Consider the following 18236-nt stretch of genomic DNA (forward strand, 5'->3'; position numbering starts at 1 on the left):
GTTCAGGAGAGGAAACTGACCTGGAGAAGAGAAATGACCTGCCAAAGCTTGCTTGACTAAGAATTGCCAGAACTGTATCCCGAGCCCTGAGCTGCTGCTTTTTTTTTTTTATAATTGAAGTATAGTCAGTTACAATGTATCAATTTCTAGTGTACAGCATAATGTTTCAGTCATACTTATACACAGATATATTCACTTTCAGATTCTTTTTAATTAAAGGTTACTATAAGATATTGAATATAGTTCCCTGTGCTATGCAGAAGAAATTTGCCTTTTATCTATTTTTATATATAGTAGTTATTATTTACAAATCTCGGACTCCTAGTTAATCCTTTCCTACCCCCTTTCCCCCAGTAACCATAAGATTGTTTACTATGTCTGTGAGCCCTTTTGTTTTGTAGATGAGTTCATTAGTCTTTTTTTTTTGTCCCCAAGCCCTGAGCTTCTGACACCGGATCAAAGCTTTTTTGCCTCCTCTACCCCGACAGACGTCGTGATCATTCTACATTTGAAGCCATGTTTTTGCCTTGGGTCTTAATTTACATTCAAAACGCACTAGCCTGTCAAACTGCTGCTGGACATTAGCCCATCCTTGAATGTCACCATAACAACGCAGACATGTGGAGAGGAATATGGGATGGGCAAAAGCTGACGCCAGCCTGCGGGGGATGGAGTTTTGCAGGGAGTTGGGGTAGGTCAAGGAACTCATCCTGGATGTTTCTTGGCACCTTCATTTCATGGTGTAGCCTGAAAATGGGTGAAAGGGACACTGGCCTACCTACGGGGCCGTTAACATCCTAATGCATCTGGGGCATTACTTCTTACCAACTTAGCACCACCTCTCAGGATGAGACACTGCTTTCAGGACAGTGTTTCTCAAGACATGATTCCTGGGGGTGGGAGGAGGTGCGGTGGTGCTTATTATATATGCAGATTCCTGAGCCCACCCAAGATCTGTTGCATGAGACTCTCTGGTGGGGTTGGGGGCATTCCAGGGATCTGCACTTTAAAACCAGCAATGTAGATGCTTCTGATGTACACTGAAGCTTGAGAACCACAGCCTAGCTGGTCATGGCAAATGAAATAATCCAGCTTTCACTCCTCTTCTGTGGTATGGGAGCAAGGTGACTCAGATGAGAATCCCTAGATGAATACTTACTACTAGGCCAGGAATGTTCCTCTCTGAGCAGGTGGGTGAGGGGAGGAGCAGGGTCATTCCCTGCCTTCCCTTTTGCTGGGCAGGAAGCACATTGACTGTATCAGTTCTCTTCCCTAGAGCATCATTTTTAGAAAAGAACTGAGTGGTATCTCAGTTGTGTAGTATCTTATTTTAAAAAGTGTTTCCCTCTTGTGATTTTTCATTTCTGACAGTTGGGAATTGGGACCCTCCTGCCTTCTTCTAGGGCAGACAGAGGGCACAGGGCCAGCTCAGGGACACCTGTGTGCCCACTGCTCACCTTCCAGTACCCACCAGTCCCAGTTCTATCCACCGTCTCCCAACCTGTGCCACTTGCTGGTGTGCGCAATGGAGACCTTTTTTTTTCTGAAATCAACTCTGTCAGGGTATAAAGGCAGTACATTCACAACAGCATGAGCTTTGCTGACTTCCTGGTGTACCCATTTCTCAGAATGTGGCTGGAAGAGGCACATGTTCTGGAAGAGTCAGAAAGTGAGGGGTAGGAGTGGGCTTGGCTTGAACCCAAAGAGAGGAAGATGCATGTCTTCACCATGGCGGACTCACCTGCTGGGCCTCAGAGGCACTGATAGGCCAAGGGGATGCATGAGCCATTATTTCTAAAACAATCAAAAACAGATGAGTAAAATTCAAACTCCTGATAGGATATAAAGGGAAAGATGGTGCAAGGAGCATAACGTTCCTTTGTGCAGGGAGATCTCAACTTCGGCTCTGGAAGAGGGAGGGGAGAGGGTTTCAGAGGCAGGCAGAAGTGTGATCACTGGCTCAGGCATCTTTGGCAGTGCAGGGTGCTTGGGACAGGAGTGGAAAGGAGAGACCTTATCCTGCTACCCCATGTGGCCTGACAAGCCAGGGAGGAGTTTTTAATGGAGCTGTTGGGTTGCAGATGTGTCCTCTTCCTCCTCAGGGCCCCCAGTGCATTAGCCAGATGAAGCAACAAATAAGAAGAGAGTTGAGTGGAAAGCAAGAGTTAGAGAAATAAGACAGGTGCCCTTGGAGCTTTCATGAGCTCATTCTTGGGCCAGTATCTCAGAGCAGCCGGGCCTGTTTCCTTCTCCTGGGGACTGGGGGTGGGACCACGGGCAGCAGCTTTGCCCTCGGGAAGCTTCTCCCTGGGTGTGTCCACCCTTGATTCTGCTTTGTGGCTCACCGTACCTTCTTTTTTGCCTGTTGCTCTGTAGAACCTGCTCCCGTGGGCACAGACTGAGTGACAGTGACGGTGTCCAAGAGATGCAGTTGAAAGGGCAAAGTTTACAAAAGTGTATAAATAAAGTTTTATCAGAACACAGTCACACTCATTTACATATTGTCTAGCTGCTGGCATGCTACAACAGCAGGATTTGAGTAGTTGCAACAAAGACTGCATGGCCTGTGACATCTGAAATATTTACTCTCTGGTCCTTTACAGAAAAAGTGGGCCTGTCCGTCTGGATGTAGAGATCTTGCACTGGCAATAAACGCTTAGCCCTGAAGTGACTCTCTGGCCAGCGTGGTCACGTGACCCTGCTCAACCACGGGGGCCAGGAAGTGCGTCCTACTCTACACTTCCAGGAGGGGGACAACCAGAATAGTTGGCCAACAGTACCAGTGACCACCACAGCGTCCTACTGTGTGTTGAACTCAGTACTAGGTGCTGGGTATAGAAAGAGAAGACAAAACCCCTGAACTCAAGGTACTCAAGGAACACCAAGATTTGAGGGCTGGGGGTGAAGCTCAGTATAGAGTAGATTCATGTGTCCTTCCCTGGAAGACGTAGACTCCGTCTTGTCTCAGTCGCCTGAGATGGAAGGCGTTCTCTCAGTTTGATGACAGGCAGACCTGGGGACTGGCCAGCTTGGCAGGCAGCGGGGGCGACAGATTCTCCTGATGAACATTTATATCAATAATAGAAGGGTTGTTTAACAGGAATTCTTAAAGGAAAGATGAGATAATTTCATGTTTTGATATTCGTAAAATTGATTCCATTGCAGCGGGAGTGCTGCAGTGCATATTTTTGCTGCTGTAATTTTGGCAAAGATGTGATTCAAATTGGCAAAGTGTCTGGGAAGGGGAAATCCAGTAAAGAGGGAGAGGGAGGGGTAGGCCTGGAAGTGGAGGCAAGGAGCCAGGTCCTGGTGGCCTGGTGATGGCTGGGAGGGTGGCCCACCCTGGAGGGTCCCCAAGGAAAAGGAGGCTGCAGGCGACAGAACGCAAGACTGCTTGGGTTTCTGACGGGGCTGAAGCCTGCGGAGGGAGTGGGAGGGGTGCGTGCATGTGTGTGGTGAGGGAGAGACATTTAAACATCGTAGGAATGGAGGATAAATTTAAAATCCATCAAGCAGAGTTGAGACAGAATGACAACGTGAGGAATATGAATCACTCTTTCGAGGGACCCACCCAACTGCTGGCAGGACTTGAAGTGTATTTTCTCCTTCACTTCTCTCCACCAAGCTTGCCCTGGACCCTTTACCTCCCCTGCCCTTGCCCCCTTTAGTGGCTGAGTATCTAGCGCTCAATGGCACATCCCCAGCGCCCGCAGCCCAGCATCACTGAGGCATTGGGTGTGGTGCTGGCAGGGCTGGGACGACCAGTCCAGATGCTGAAAATTCAGGAAGAGACGTATGAGGAAGATACCTAAGTGCCTACTCTCCAGGGAAGTCAGGGTTTATTTAATGTTCATATCAGGCTTTATCACTTATGTACTAAGATCATCCTGCCTTTTTCTTTTCCGCCAACTTCCTTGGTGCAATGAGGAGGGGGCTCAGGAGGCATCTGTGGATTCTGTTACACATGGTAGAGGAAGCGTGATCAGAATTGTGGGAAAAAACTGAGTTAGGGTTTGAAACCTGAGCCCTCTCCCAGCTCTGCATTTTATCAGTAGTGTGACCCTGGACAAGTCTCTCTGCCTCTCTGGACTTCAGCCCCCCTCACCTGTAAAATGATACGGCTAAACCTTTAGGACTCCTGCCCATTTTAATATTCTTTGTTTTTGTGATTTGCGATTTGACCTGCAGTCCAGATCAGGGAAGGCGGGGGCGGGGTCTAGAGGGCAGCATTCTGGGAAGATGCCCAGCACAGGCTCCTTCCAGAGTGTAGAGCAAATGGCACTTTTTGGAGCCACGGTGGCATATGTGTGCCACTTGTGGTCAGGAGGGGCGTGGCTTGGAATGTGGGTGGGTAGGAGGCTGGGAATTCAGGTGTTGGCCTCTTGGCTGGGAGGGAGACAGTAGTAGAGATCTGGGAAGGTGGTAAGACCAAGTTCTCTCAAGTCAGGACTCTCCCCCAGACCTCAGACTGGATATGGGAACTCTTTCTGACTCCGTCCGGTTCTGTAAATCCTGTCTGTACATGCTCTTCCTTTTGTCTTTAATCCTCTCCCTTTCCTCATCCAGCAAGCTCTGTTTAAACCCAGCCTCAAGGTTGTTTCCTCCGCAAAGCACCACCCCCAACATCCCCAAGTGGGCCCAGGTGCCCCTCCTATGAGCTCACATAACACTCAGGCTCACCTCAGTCATCGTGCATCGTGTTGTGAGGTCACATCCATGCTCTGCCTATTTCTCCCACAAGGAGGATGTGGACTAAATCCAGCTCATCTTGGTGTGCCCAGTGCCTGGCACGTGGTAAGCCCTCAGTCAGTGTTGATTGAATGAGTCTGTCAAGCTGCAGATCCGGCCACATCCTCCTTGGCGTGGAAAAGGAAAACCAGGCTCAAGGGAGCCAGTGAGGCATCTGATTCCACACACGCTCCCGAGCCTGTGGCGGATGTGAATAAGGAAAGGAGGAGGAAATCGATGTGGGGGACCCGGTTCTCAGGAATAGCCTGCCTGTGGCTGGTTCTTTGGGAAAGAGTGTGACAGTTAGGGCAGCAGGTGGTGTGAAGGACCTCCACAGAGGAGCTGGGACACTGGGGAGAGGGTTAGGGGGATGCTTTCACCATAAAAGGGAGAGAATAGCCAGCTAGCTGTGGAGGTCGGGGCAGAGAAGGACAGCCTGGGTGTCCTCCTCTCCTCAAAGCTGCACCCTGGGACATCGATCACGGTTGTGTGTGATTATTTCCTTCACCTCTGTCCTCTGCACTAGACTGAAGTTCCTGGAGCGAAAATCAAGTCCACGTTGTTTAACGCTGGATACCCAGCACTTGGCACCCAGCCTGGTCCACAGTGGATGCTCCTGAGTTCTACGATCATTTACTGAGTTCCTACTGTGGGCCAGTTTCTGGGCTGGGCGGGAAGCCTTGCCCGGGAGGACAACGTCATTAACCTCTTTCTCTTCTCTGTCTCCCTCGTGCCCACCCCTACTTTCCCTGCCCTCCCACCCCTCATCTCTCACCTACCTCCCCCCGGCAGAGCAATGTTCTGTGATGGTGCCCGAGATGCGTGGACTGAGCCCAGGCCGCAGGCTGCCCGAGCCCGCCCTCTGTCCGGCTGCAGGCGGGAGCCCTGAGGCCAGGGCCGCGGGCCGCCGCCGCCGCCACGTCCTGGCCCTGCCCGAGGAGGAGGCATGGCGGCCCCAGCACTGCGCCCTGCTCGAGGCCGACGCCTCGGACGAGGCGGGGATGCTGCCGGCCTCCCCGCGCGCCGCCGCCGCCAGCGGCTTCGACAACTTCTTCCCGGTGCAGGAGGGCGAGGGCCCGGGCTGGGAGGGCGGCTCCAGCCCCTTCCTCCCGATCAGCCCCGAGGTGATGAAGCGGCGGCGAGGGGGTCTCATCGACCAGCGCGACATCATCAAGGCCCACGAGGCGCACAAGATGCAGAGCACCCCGCAGGCGCGGCGCAAGGAGTGGGAGTGAGTACCCGGCGGGGGCGGGGCGTGCGGGGCCCGGCCAGGCCGCGTGATAAGGGAGAACTGGGGCGGTGTGGGGTCGGCGTCTGGGGTCCCGCTGGGAAGGATGCGCCCAGCAAGGCAAATGCATCTGCTTCTGCTGCCACCAAAGAGGGGATTGACTCTCGGAGTGAGATCCCTGCGGTCAGCCCCCATGCATCTCACTAACCAGCTGTAGGCTGCATGGAACCTCACTGAGGTCTAAGGCTGTCCTCCCAAGCACACCTAATTTACTAAGGGCCTGTGCAGAAAGCACAGGGTCTGATTCACACCCTGAGCTTCCAAGGAAAGAGGAGCTCTATGAAAGCATGGAACGTCTATCTCACCTTTCCCTCCAGAATTGCTGCTGACCCTCCTCTTTCTAGTATCACCCTTGAGGGAATGATTACATTTGGGGCAACTCTTCAGTGGATGGAAGAGATTGACCAAGATCTGAGCCCCTCCTTCCCCACTATGACTTTATTTCTGATCTTTCTGTGTAGAACAAAAGGATTTATGTTCTGTCTTGAGCCATCTTTCCTCTGAGTCCTGCTTATTGAGAACTTGGGCTTTTATTCCTAGGAGTCATAAATTAAAGGAAGATAGGATTTCATTTAATTCTCAGTCGCCCTGGATTTGCACCATACTCAAGGACTCTGATTGTCTTCTGGATGCCAGTGTTGACTCTGCATGTCTGCGTGTCCTGTGGTCTGTTTGTCTGTCTCTCCTCTTGCCTGAGACCCTTGAGTTGTTAGATGTCATCAAGGGCAAAGAGACGAGCAGCAGGTGTTTCTCAATGATGCTGGTCATGGTGGAATTTACCTACCTGGACATCCTGGATGGTGTATACAGGAGTGGGTTAGCTGATCTCTGGTGGTCTTTTCCTATGGATGTTAATATGTCAGTTATTGATTCAGTGAGCCCTGACTTGTGCCAGGCTCCTGGGATTCAGAGAGGAGTTGGGCTCCCAGTACTCAACAAACCTTCTCTCCTGTTGATCGTTTCCCAACGCTGTTAGTCTTCAAAACCTTACACAGCTCTACGTACCAGCAACATTCTAAACACCTTACCTATACTAACTCATGTTAATCCTTATCATTATTACTATGAGGTAATATTTATTGTCCACATTTAACCCATGAGGCACAGGGAAGTTAAGTGACTTTCCCAAGGTCCCTCTGATAATTATTGCATTGTAAGTGTGATGTGATATTGGTTAGTGATTTGTACCCTGGAAGTCTGGTTCTAGAATCCATGCTTCTAACTGCAGTGGCACAGTGCCTCATCTAGTTCCCAAGTACTTAACTTTTAATCTCACCTGCCCACTGGGATGCCACAGCAGGGGCGCTGGCTTCGGGGCTGACAGAGTTGGGCCTGATTTCCAGGGTGACCTCACTCGTGCTAAGTTATCTCATCGTGGCTTCAAAAAACGAGTGAGAGGAAGTAGATGGCCATTTGAATACCGTGCAACTTGTTGGCATTTCTTCATGTTCAGAAGTATTGCATTTTTATGCACCTCTTTCTTGTTTTAAGAGGATGCCGAACAGCTTGAAGGCAGAGACAAGCTTGCACATTCTTCGTGTCACTCAGTGCTGTCACATGCCCTAACTCAAGAATCCCTACAATGCTCACTGAAATACTAGCTTCACCATGGCTCGCAATGTGTGACTAACTCTTAGGTCTTTCTCTAAGTTAAACTTTTGCTAGTTGGAGGATGAGGTGGCAGTGGGGATGGTGGGAGACTGTACTTTCACCAGGGCAGGTCCATGAAGCGGTGGAACAGGGCAGACACACCAATAGCATGGGGGATGTGTCAACCTTTAAGAGTAGCTGTAGAGTAGGAGCCCACAAAGGAGGTGAGAAAGGGTGGCCAGGGCGGTAGGAGGAAAGCCAGAGAGTTCAGGGACCAAAAAGCAAAAAGCAGAGTGTGTTCAGAAGGGAGGCGTCGTTTGTGTAGGATGCTGCTGAGAGGTCCTATAAAATGAGGATGGAGAAGGAACCACTGGTTTTGGCAATATGGAAGTGACTTTAATGGGAGTGGTGTCAGTATGGTGATGGGGCTGGGTCCCCAATGGAGTGGGTTGAAGAGAAAGTGGGAGGTGATGGAGACCGTGACATTGCCCCACCCGCTCTGCTCCCCAACACTCCCAGCCTCATCGCTGCAGTCTGCTCAGAGATCTCCGTGGTCAGTATCACCAGGCCCTTTTCCTCACCACAGACTCCCTCCCCACGTGACTCTGTGCATGGCTTCGTCTGACCCACTTCCCACTCCTCCCCGGCTTCCCAAACCCTGAGAATGCACTGTCTAGGACTCATGGTCTGTCATCAGCAAGGTCCTTCTCTGGACATCCCCTTTACCTCCTGTTCCAGCTGGACCCTGCCTCTCCCCTAAGATTCTGCCTGATCTGCAGCTGTCTCATGTGGTGACTGTCCTCTCCCCGACACTGGCATGCACTCTTGAGCCTGGAGGTGGGGTCTGTGCCCACTGGCTCCTCACTGTTGCTTCCAGACCATTATTCCTCTTGCCTGTCCTAACATGCCAGGTGGCGATGCCATCCGGCATTGCCATCTACTTCTTCCTGCTGCAGCCATCTACGGACTCCCAAGGCCACTGCCCTTCATCCCAGGCAGATTTTAGCTCTTGGTTTACTGCCTCTCTCCCCATCTCTTCTCCTGCCTGCAGTTCTTGTTTACTGCCGTATCCACTTAGATGACCCTTCCTGCACCCTGGTCTCGTGGTTCCTTAACCTCTTCTCCCAGATAATGTTGCCTCCATGCTCTGACTGAGACCGCATTTCCTTGGCCAGTCTGGACCATGTCATAATTGCACTGCTTCACAGTCTGTTTCCAGCTTCCCACTGGCTGACCACCACCTCTTTTCTGCCCAGTTCACTCTTTCCGGTGCTCAAATCCGTATTTTTTCATCTTGCCAGCATCCAGAAGACACTGATCATGACACTTAGTCACGGCTTCTTCCCCAACTGTATTCTCCCTTCCTGTCTTATAAAATTAAATTCCACTGAAAGCACCGAAAATACTTTCTGGAGCAGAATGGTGACGTTTCTCTTGAGGTCTCCTCTTGCCCCTCAGCTCTTTCTCCTGCCAGCTTCTAGGATGGAGCCCATCAGCAGCTGAGGGCCAGGGTGCTGGAGGCCCCCCAGCTTGGTCAACAGCCTTTTTCACGCTTCACCATCGTTTTACTCACTTCCTTGTTTTCACCCTCAACTTCCTTGCCCCTCCGGTGCTCCATTATACTGGTCTGGCAGAACTCCGGCTCTGCTTAAATCCTGCTGGCCACCTCTTCTTCCCCTGCACTGGGGCAGCTGAACGTCGCTAGAGCAGAACTCACAGCAGTGCTCACTCTCCTGTAAATTTGTGACCCCCACCTCCAGTGCCCCGCTTTGTCCTGCCTGGAAACTCTACAATTTTCCCCTTTTCATCCACCCTCACACACTTTTAAAGATTATTTCACACACCTTTCCCTTAATTCTCAAAACCCCAGCATCTCCTGCCAGCCTAATCCTACCTCATGACCGCAGTTGTCTTCCTACTTCACCGGGAGCTTAGCAGCAAGTGAAGAGGTTTGCGTGAGCTCCCGCCTGCACTGGCCACCCACTGCGTCTGGACCCCTGTTCCAGGCCCTTCCTCCTGTTTCTGTGGCCTGACCTCTCATCACGCTCCACGTGGAGGGCTGATGCACATGGAGAGTGTGATGTGCCTCTTTGTCTATACGCTGTCTCTAGTTTTTCTCCCGCAGTTCCCCCGGAACCCATTCCAATCAGGCCTTTGCCTAGTGCGGGATTCTTTGTGTCTGTCTTCTCTGACGTGGTGGCAGCAGAAGCAGCTGCATTTCCTCACTGTCACCCTCTCCTGAAACTCTTTTCTCGTCCCACCTGATCAGTCACCCCTCAGTCTCTTTGGCTATTTCCTCTTCCTTTTCCCAATCCCTAAACATAGGATGGCCCAGGGCTCAGTCCCCACCCCTGTTCTGTTCTCACCAACACTCACTTCCTGTTGGTCTCATCCAGCCCCAGACCCTTGGTCACCGTAATATGCTGGTGACTTCTATCTCCAGCCAAGGCCCCTTCCCTGAATTTTAAATGCTACCCACGAAGTCAGCATTTTCCCTTGCATGTCCCTAGGCATCTCAAGCACAGTATGTCTAACAGCAAAATATCAGCTTTTCCTCAAGCCTGCTGCTCCTGTGGCCTTTCCTGCCTCAGTAAATGGAATCTCCATTCTTTCTGTTGCTGGGGCCAGGAACGTTGGAATCACCCTGATTTCTCTCACACTGACACCCAGTTCTTGCCAATTCCTGTCGGCTTTCCCTTCACAGTGTAGCAGATCACACTATCTTCCCAGTCAAAGCCACCTTTTATGTTAATTTTTTATTGCATAAACACTTATCTGGTCCTTACTAGATATCCCACACTGTTCTAAACACTTTAATTCATTTAATCCTTGTAACAATACAGTGAGGCTGGTACTATTTTTATTGTCTGATTCACAGTTGAGCCACAGAAAGTTTGAGTAACATACCCAAGAGGGTGATTGCAACCACCTCTTAAACTGGCCTCTGTGCTACAGCCATCCCCGCCACTGTGGTTAGGGGTCCTTTTTAAATTTTTCTTTAAAGAAAGATTTACAGAGGAGTTGAAAGAGTGCATAGAGTCTCCATGAAAGAATCTTCAGAAACATATCACATCAGTTCTCTGTTTGGAAGCCTCTAGTGACCTCTCACCTCTCACAGAACAAAACCCAGCCTTTAGCACCATCTACAAGGTTCTGTGTGACCTTCCGCCTCAACCTTGACTTTGACCTCTCCCTCATAGATGCACAGGCGTCTTTGACTTTATCTCTTCATCTTTCCCCTAGTCATCTGCTTCAGTGGCGCTGGCCCAGGGCCAGCCCTCAAACCCACCTTACCGCAGGGCCCTCGCCTTTGCTGTTCCCTCTGCCTAGAGTGCCCTTCCCCCCAGATCTGCATGCCTCCTCCCTCACTTCACTGAGGTCTCTGCTCCGAGAGACCTTCCTGATCACCCTCTGTACAGTAGCCTCCACTCCGCCCCCGCACCACGATCACCTTCTCTCTTTACTGTGCTTTATTTTGTATCATATCCTTTACTACCATTTCCCCAACACACACAGGTGCACACACACACACACACACACACACACACACACACATACTTTGTGTGTGTATATGTTTGTCTTCCTGGACTGAAATGTAAGCTTCTTGAAAGCAGGGACTTTCTCTTATTTTCAGGGTATAGAACAGTGCCTCATACATAGTTGGCTCACAATAAGCATTCATCGAATGACTGCTGAAATGAGTGTACGGAGGGGAACTGATAGCTATTCCAATCAGCTAGTTTCTAGGGAAAGAGGCGGCTGAGTTCTCTGGGTCACCTGTGCAGTTGTGCAGGTTGCTGACTGCACAAAGCCTTCTAATTGAACAATCAGCAGAGGAAGTAGGGAGTCTGTTCTCTGCCCTCCTTCAGGGCTGTTCAGGACCTGTGTCTACTGTGCACCTTGGAGAGATGGATCCTTCTCTCTTCTGTCTCCTGCATTCTGGCTTCTCCTGACTTAATGTTCTATAGACAGGATCCTCCTGGCACTAGGACAGGGCAGCCTGATCCTCTCTCAGGGCATGATTTGCTGCAGTAGGAAATCAGGAAGGATTCTCTGTTGGTGGTGGCCCTGCCAGCTTCCTGCTCCTCCCTCAGCTCCAGCCCCTCCCTAAGCCCTGTCCACCGCCCACACAGCTGACAGCCCACAGCACACACCACCAGCTTTACAAATCCTGCCTCCTTGGCACTGACTCAGGACTCTGGTGATGCACGAAGCAGACGAGAGACCAGCCTGGAAGGTTTCCAGCATTTTTTTGCCTTTGCCTGGGTGAGCAAATGCAGTTAGCGGAAGGAGTCAGGAGGGGAGGGTCTCCCCAAGTAAAGGGTCCCCATCTTCCTGTGGACAGACTGTAGGTAGTTTGGATGGAGCAGATTTTCTTGTGCAGAATGTTATTTCCCAAAGAACCTATTAAAAGGTTTCCTCAGGCCCAGGATACAGGTTGTGAGACCTTTGGGTTAACACTAAGTATTCCGTGTGAACTAAGTTTTGTAGCTCTAGTGAGTGCACATGAAACCGTGTTTTACTGATGCTATAATAGAACTACCTCCAGCTTACAAAATGTTTTCACATACACTATCTCACCTGAGCCTCACTGTGACCCTGTGAACTAGCTACTGTTTTTCGTAATTGACAGAAGACAAAAATGAGCCACAAAGTTAGAGGTGGTGCTAAGTCAAAAAGCCCAAGCCTTAATTACGACGGCCACTATCTTTTGAGCACTGGTTATGTGCAAGGTGCTTGGCATGTGTTATTTATTCTAATGGAAATCATAGATACTGTTGTAAAGAAGAGAAACATTTCATATGGGACTATTATTGCATATGGATTTGGAAGGAAGGAAATTATGTGTAACTTTAGAGTCTGTGTAGGTTGGTACAACTTAAAGAGGGAAGCAGTCTTTCCGTAATCATAGTGCTTATCACACTGTATTGTAATTGCCTGTTTACATGTCTGTATCCCCCACTAGACTGCAGAGTGGAGAAATCTGTCCGATTCTCATTGTGTCTCCATCACGTAACACAGTGCCCGGCACATAATAGACTCGTACTGGACATTGGCAAAATGAAAGGGGGAAAAAAAAAGATGTGATTCGACATACTAGGGAGCTCAGGTTTGATGGGATTATGTTAGCTGTCCAGAATCACAGCTAATGAGGATTCACACCAGGCCCTCTGACTTCAACGCCTATCTTGTCCCACGGAGGCATCCTGCCCACTTGCGTATCCCCCGCAGTGACTGCACAACACAAGCAAATGACAGGAGCCCAATTCTGACTAGTTGGGTTGATTCTTGTAATGTTACTTGTAAACTGTGGGGCCTGGGGCTGGTTGTAACTTCTCTGCATTTTCAGAGCAGAGGAGAGCAGTAACACTGACCTTGGCGATCTGTTGTAAATTTGGACCACATTTATTATGTCACATATGCTGGTGTGGGTCCTCAAAACGCTGGTGAGCACCAGGGTTATCCTGAGCCTTTCCTCTGCCCACCCAGTCTCCCTGGGCGACCTCAGCCAGGTCCACGGACGTACAGATGACTCCCGAGTGTGGATTTCTTGACTCTTGAAGCCAAGGCTGGCCTGGAGTCTTCACAGTGTGGTCTAATCAGCGTCGAACCCTTGACATGGCCGAAACGGAACTCCTGATCCTCTCGTGACCCAGCCTGCCCCTCAGCCCTCCCCATCTCCGTGAGTGGCACCACGTCTACGTGGTTGCTGGAGCCCCAAATCCTGTGATCCTTTGTTTCTCTCCTTCCCTGTTCTCCCACTTCCAACGGGTCAGCGAGCCCTGTCAACACATCTCCCAAATACATCCCAGCTCTGAGCGCTTCTCCATGCCCACAGCTACCAGTCTCTTCCGTACCACTGTCACTTGGACCATTGCAATGGCCTCCCCATTGGCCTCTCTCCCTCATGTTTGCTTCTCTGTAATCAGGAATGTATCTGTTCACCCATCAGACAGGGACATTTTAAAAAGATGCAAACCAAACCATGGTTCTGTGACGTAACTTCCCTTTGTACTCAGAGTAAAATCTGAGCCCCTTTCTCGGGCTCATGGAGCCCCACACAACCTGGTCTTTGGGTGGCTTCTGGCCCCATCTGTACAACTCCCTCCCTTCCTCTCTATAGTCTTGCCCACCTGCCTCCTTTCAGGCCAGACCTATGCCTGCTTATGTCTCTGCCCTGGCTCCTCCCTCTGCCTGGAGTGTTCTTTCTCCAGAACTTAACAAGGTTGGTCCATTCTTGTCATGTTGACCTCAGCTAAAATGATACCTGCTCAGAGAGGTTGCCCTTCACCACCTAGTCTAAAAGAGACATCTGGTAACTCTGGGTCACATCACGCCCCACAGCTGACTGCCTTCCCCCACAAGTGCCACACATCCTTGTCTGCTGCGCAGCCGCAGTGCTGGGAGTGATACGTGACACCCAGGCTCCTAGTGAGTATCTGTGAGTGAATGAATGCTCAGCAAACAGTCGATATGGTTGTAATTATGCTCTGATGCTCACCCGGCCTCTGACAGCCCCCAGACATGTTGTTGAATCTAGTCCAGGGGCTCTGAGTCTAGACTGGGGTCAGCCCCCTGGTGAGGAGCCTCGCAGGCTGTGAAAACCCAGGTTGGTTAAGTTGCAGGTCGTTTGGGCATTGTCCGCCTTCACACCTTTGTTTGATCCCCACTGAACCATGTATTATTCAACCTTGGGAAAGATATTCAACCTTTCTGAGCTTCATTTTCCTTCTTTGCTGGATTGCAGGTGAGCACAATGACCTCTCTAAATCCTGAAGAGCATGGAAGGCCTTAGTCCCGTGTTTGCTGTTTTTCCCCTAATGTCGGGTTCCTCACCCTCAGGAGCCATCCCTTGCCATCCTATGAACAGAGGGCATAGAGGTTTGTTGAAGTCTTTGGCGCAGAGGGTGCAGTCAGGGTTGGGGCCAGCTGTATACGTCAGTGGACCCCAGCAGCTCTCAGGTGATGAAATGAGGAAATGCACAGTGCCCGGCACGTGGTGGAGAGTCAGTGCATAGCAGGCATTTGATCATCATCACCATCATCATCACCGTCTGGTCCGGCTGCCTCACTGACAGACGAGGAAAGTGGGGCCCTGAGGGCTGGGTGACTGCTGGGACCTTACATGAGCCAGTCTGCTGATGGTCAGACTGGTGGGCTGTGGTGAGTGAAGAGGCCTGGTGGGCCCAGCCCTGTACATCTTCCCCACTTCTTTCCTCACCTGCAGCCGTGCTCTCCTGGGAGGCAGGGCTGGGGCAGCCAGACTGGGAGAGACGGTAACTCCAACACCCACCAACATTCTCACCAGCTTTCATACCACACTCAACATCCGTGACAGATTCTGTGAAAAAACAACCAACCAACAAAGATGTCTCAACCTTGAGGCTTTCTGGTCGAGTTTTTAAGCCCATTGGGCCAATTTTTCTCTGAACTCTTCAAAGGCAGCTAACCCCATGCAGAAGGAGTTGGACTCAGTGGGGACATCATTCCATATGCTGCCACTTGCTGGCAAAATCAGGCCTCATCTGGGTTGGTTCTTATAATACTGGAAATCTGTAGGCATACCATTTCCAAAAAGGCACTGGGGGCAGAATTTGTTCAGCTGATTTGAAGTGCTTTGTTGAATGATCCGATATCTTAATACAATTGAAATTAGTGTGCTTTGAGGAGGGGCAGGAAGGCCTTAGGTCACTACACTCCCCACCCCTCCCTACTGCCTCTGACAGGGCTGATTTACTCCTGTAGGGGACTAGCTTTGCCCTGCAGACACCTGAGCACGCAGCCCTTCGAAGTCCCCTTGCTCAAAGAGGAGGCATTTCAGGCTCTTAGGACTGAGTATAAGAGACTCACAGAAACCAGAACGTATGCCAGCAGGACCCAGCCATCGCGAGCCTACCACACGCTGTGTTATGTCACTAGCCAGCCACACATTTGGAAACCACAAGCCAAGTGGGGACCTACTGCATTCCTTCTTGGAATTCTGAGCAGCATGGGAGGTCCCCCTCGAACTGACACCATTCTGGTGACTCCTGGAGACTGGCTTTATAGCTGGGCCCTTTGGAGGGACTTCAGCACACATCCTTGAATTTTATTTTATTGTTTTTACCTGTCCTCCAGGGATTAAAAAAAAAAGTCTCTTTCTAGGTCTGTTCTCTAGTGACTTTCCTTTCCCTACATTTTTTTTCTTCTTCAACCTTCCAGCAGCTCTAGAAAAGCTTCCCTTAGAGAACAGGCGGTGAGGGTACCGTGTGGGGAGCGTGAGCAGTAGGGGTCCCCATGCAGACACCCCGTCCCTCGAGCAGCGCCTGGTGACCCTCACCCCTCACAACCTCTCTGCTCCTTCGCGGAAGCCACTGGAGACCCTGCGGGAAAGCAGAATTTGTCGCCTTCTCCAGACACTAGGTGATTAATTAATTAATAAATTAACGGTGATTCTCCGTTGTCCTGGTTCATCCCTTCGAGGCCACGCCAGGAAGGAGGAGGCAGGGGAGAAGAGTGTGTGACCCTGCAGCCCAGCCCTCAGTCAGGTGCCCCAGGTGTCCGTCCAGTCCGTCTGGGCTTCCCTTTGTGGCGCCATCAGAGTCTTGTCAATTTTAAGCCAGTTTCTCTTCCCTGCTACTCCTCCCCACCACCCCGCCAGCATGGTCCATGCCTGGGTCTCTTCAGGAGATGTTCAGCCTCCTGAACGGACAAAGATACGAATCGGTTGTGTTCCGAGACATCTTTTTGGAGAAAATGGGAAAAGGGGCGACCTCTAGTGCCTGCTGTGCGATTTGTCACACTTTTCCTTTTTCTAAAGATAATTTTTTCCTGTTTTATGGTGCCCTCAAGTGGTCATTTCTGTGTAGTGCAGCCATATTCTCACTTGCAAGCATTTCTCTGCGCCGTGTAGCAAGAATGGGCGGGAGCAGCCTTGTGGTCACCCATCATATCACAGGTAAGGACACCGAAGCCAGAAGGCAGAGAGCCTGGCAGAGCTAGGTGAGCACCCAGGGATTCCGGCTTCACTCTGGGAGTGCCCATCTCCCTCACTGCCTTGCACTGCCTTTCCACTCTCAAAGGCTCACCTGGATGCATGGTTGCAGACAAGTCAGGGGTGATTTTCTCTTGGAAGCAGCAGCATGGATAAAGACACACATAGAAGAGGAAATACTCAGTGCTGAAGATCACACACACACACACACACACACACACACACACACACACACACACACACACGGCAGTATTCCAGGCACTGTGATAAACAAGACGTTTAAAAACATCCCTCATTTAATGTTCAGAAGAGAAAGCAGACACACAGAGACAGAAGCGCATCGCCCTAGGCCCTGCGGCCAGTCTGCTGTGAACTTCGGCCTCTGTGCTGTTTTCAGTGGCGGTGCCTCCTCTCAGCACAGGCCCCCATCGCGAGACCTGCTCCTCGACCTGCACCACCCTCCTCCTCTCTTTGTTGTTGGCTCCTCTCACCACCTCGCTCTTCCTCTTTTGCTCTCCAAAGCCCAGAGTGGAGAGGGAAGGAAGAGATGCAGGGTTGGGATCATTTTTTTTGCTTTTCTCCCTTCCCTCCACCTCTTACCTGAGAAGCCCTGTGCAGACCCTCTGCAGCCCCGTCCACATCTCACCACCCAGCAGCACTGCTCATCACCGGCTGATCTCAGTGATGGGAAAGCTGCATACTCCCTGAATTTATAAAGAATACAGGGAGGAGTTAGGTGAATATCCTTTTTGTTCTCAGAGTTCAGAAATAATACACAGAAATACTTACTTGGGGATATGCTCTCTGGTTTGGTGCGTGGTGGCTGGACATGCCTGGCTTAAGTGTGCTGGGGTCAGGTCCATCTTCACACCCCCCACCTCGGCGCTCCCCAGCTGTCATCCAGTGTGGTGGCTCCCTTCCCTTTATTTCTGTGCTGAAGCTAGGAAAACTTGTCCTTCCCTTCTGTCATGAAAATGCAATCGTATTACGGTTCTGCATTTTACTTTTATTCTTTTGCTTTTTAAAAATTAACACTGTATCTTAGATATTGTTCTTTGGCAGTTTCTAGAAAGATGACTGCAATACACAATAGCTCTTTCATGCTGCATAGTATTCCTTAAATGCAGTTTCCTTAAAGCCACAATTTATTCACTCAGCCCCTCTCCATGGGAGTTTCTGGTCACCTGCACTCCAATGACCCTCCCTGATCCAGCCTCTATGACATGTACTTTCCTTCCTTCAGGAGCAGGTCGGTGGAGAGGGCTTTCCCACACTGTGCCCTTGGCCCCTGAGAATGGATGCTTCTCCCCAAATCCCTTCTCTCATCTCAGTCTCAGATTGAAATGTGAACTTTCCCCGTCTGTGTTATCTCTCTGGCCCCAGCGGAGAGGTGCGATGAATTAATAATATGCCAGCAGGAAACAGAGAGATGGAGTCATTAATTGTCAGTCAGTGTGCCCAGCCTCTCTGCTTGCTAATTAGCATGCTGACAGCTTCGGTTTTATCCAGAGCCAGACTGATGCTTTGGGGACGTTTGTGGCCCAGCTTGTGGCATCCGGCGCAGAGTGGGGAACCCTGGTGCCTTCCTGGGTGGAGTGGGGGCGGCCTTGCAGGAGGCTGGCTGAATTCAGAGGTTCCTGCAGGGAGCCCCGTGTG

The 18236-nt window shown here is 50.7% G+C and overlaps 1 protein-coding gene across 1 annotated transcript in view; it reads left to right on the forward strand.

Annotated features, from left to right (window-relative positions):
• Positions 1–18236, forward strand: part of CACNA1E (calcium voltage-gated channel subunit alpha1 E) — a 439633-nt gene that overhangs the window by 88497 nt on the left and 332900 nt on the right. Inside the window, exon 2 of the mRNA XM_064478060.1 lies at positions 5521–5959. Coding sequence (XP_064334130.1) covers positions 5535–5959 — 425 coding nt within the window. The 5' untranslated portion in view covers positions 5521–5534. The remainder of the gene's footprint in view (positions 1–5520; positions 5960–18236) is intronic.

This window comes from Camelus dromedarius, chromosome 23 (genome assembly GCF_036321535.1).
Source record: "Camelus dromedarius isolate mCamDro1 chromosome 23, mCamDro1.pat, whole genome shotgun sequence".
In the NCBI taxonomy this organism is placed as follows: domain Eukaryota; kingdom Metazoa; phylum Chordata; class Mammalia; order Artiodactyla; family Camelidae; genus Camelus; species Camelus dromedarius.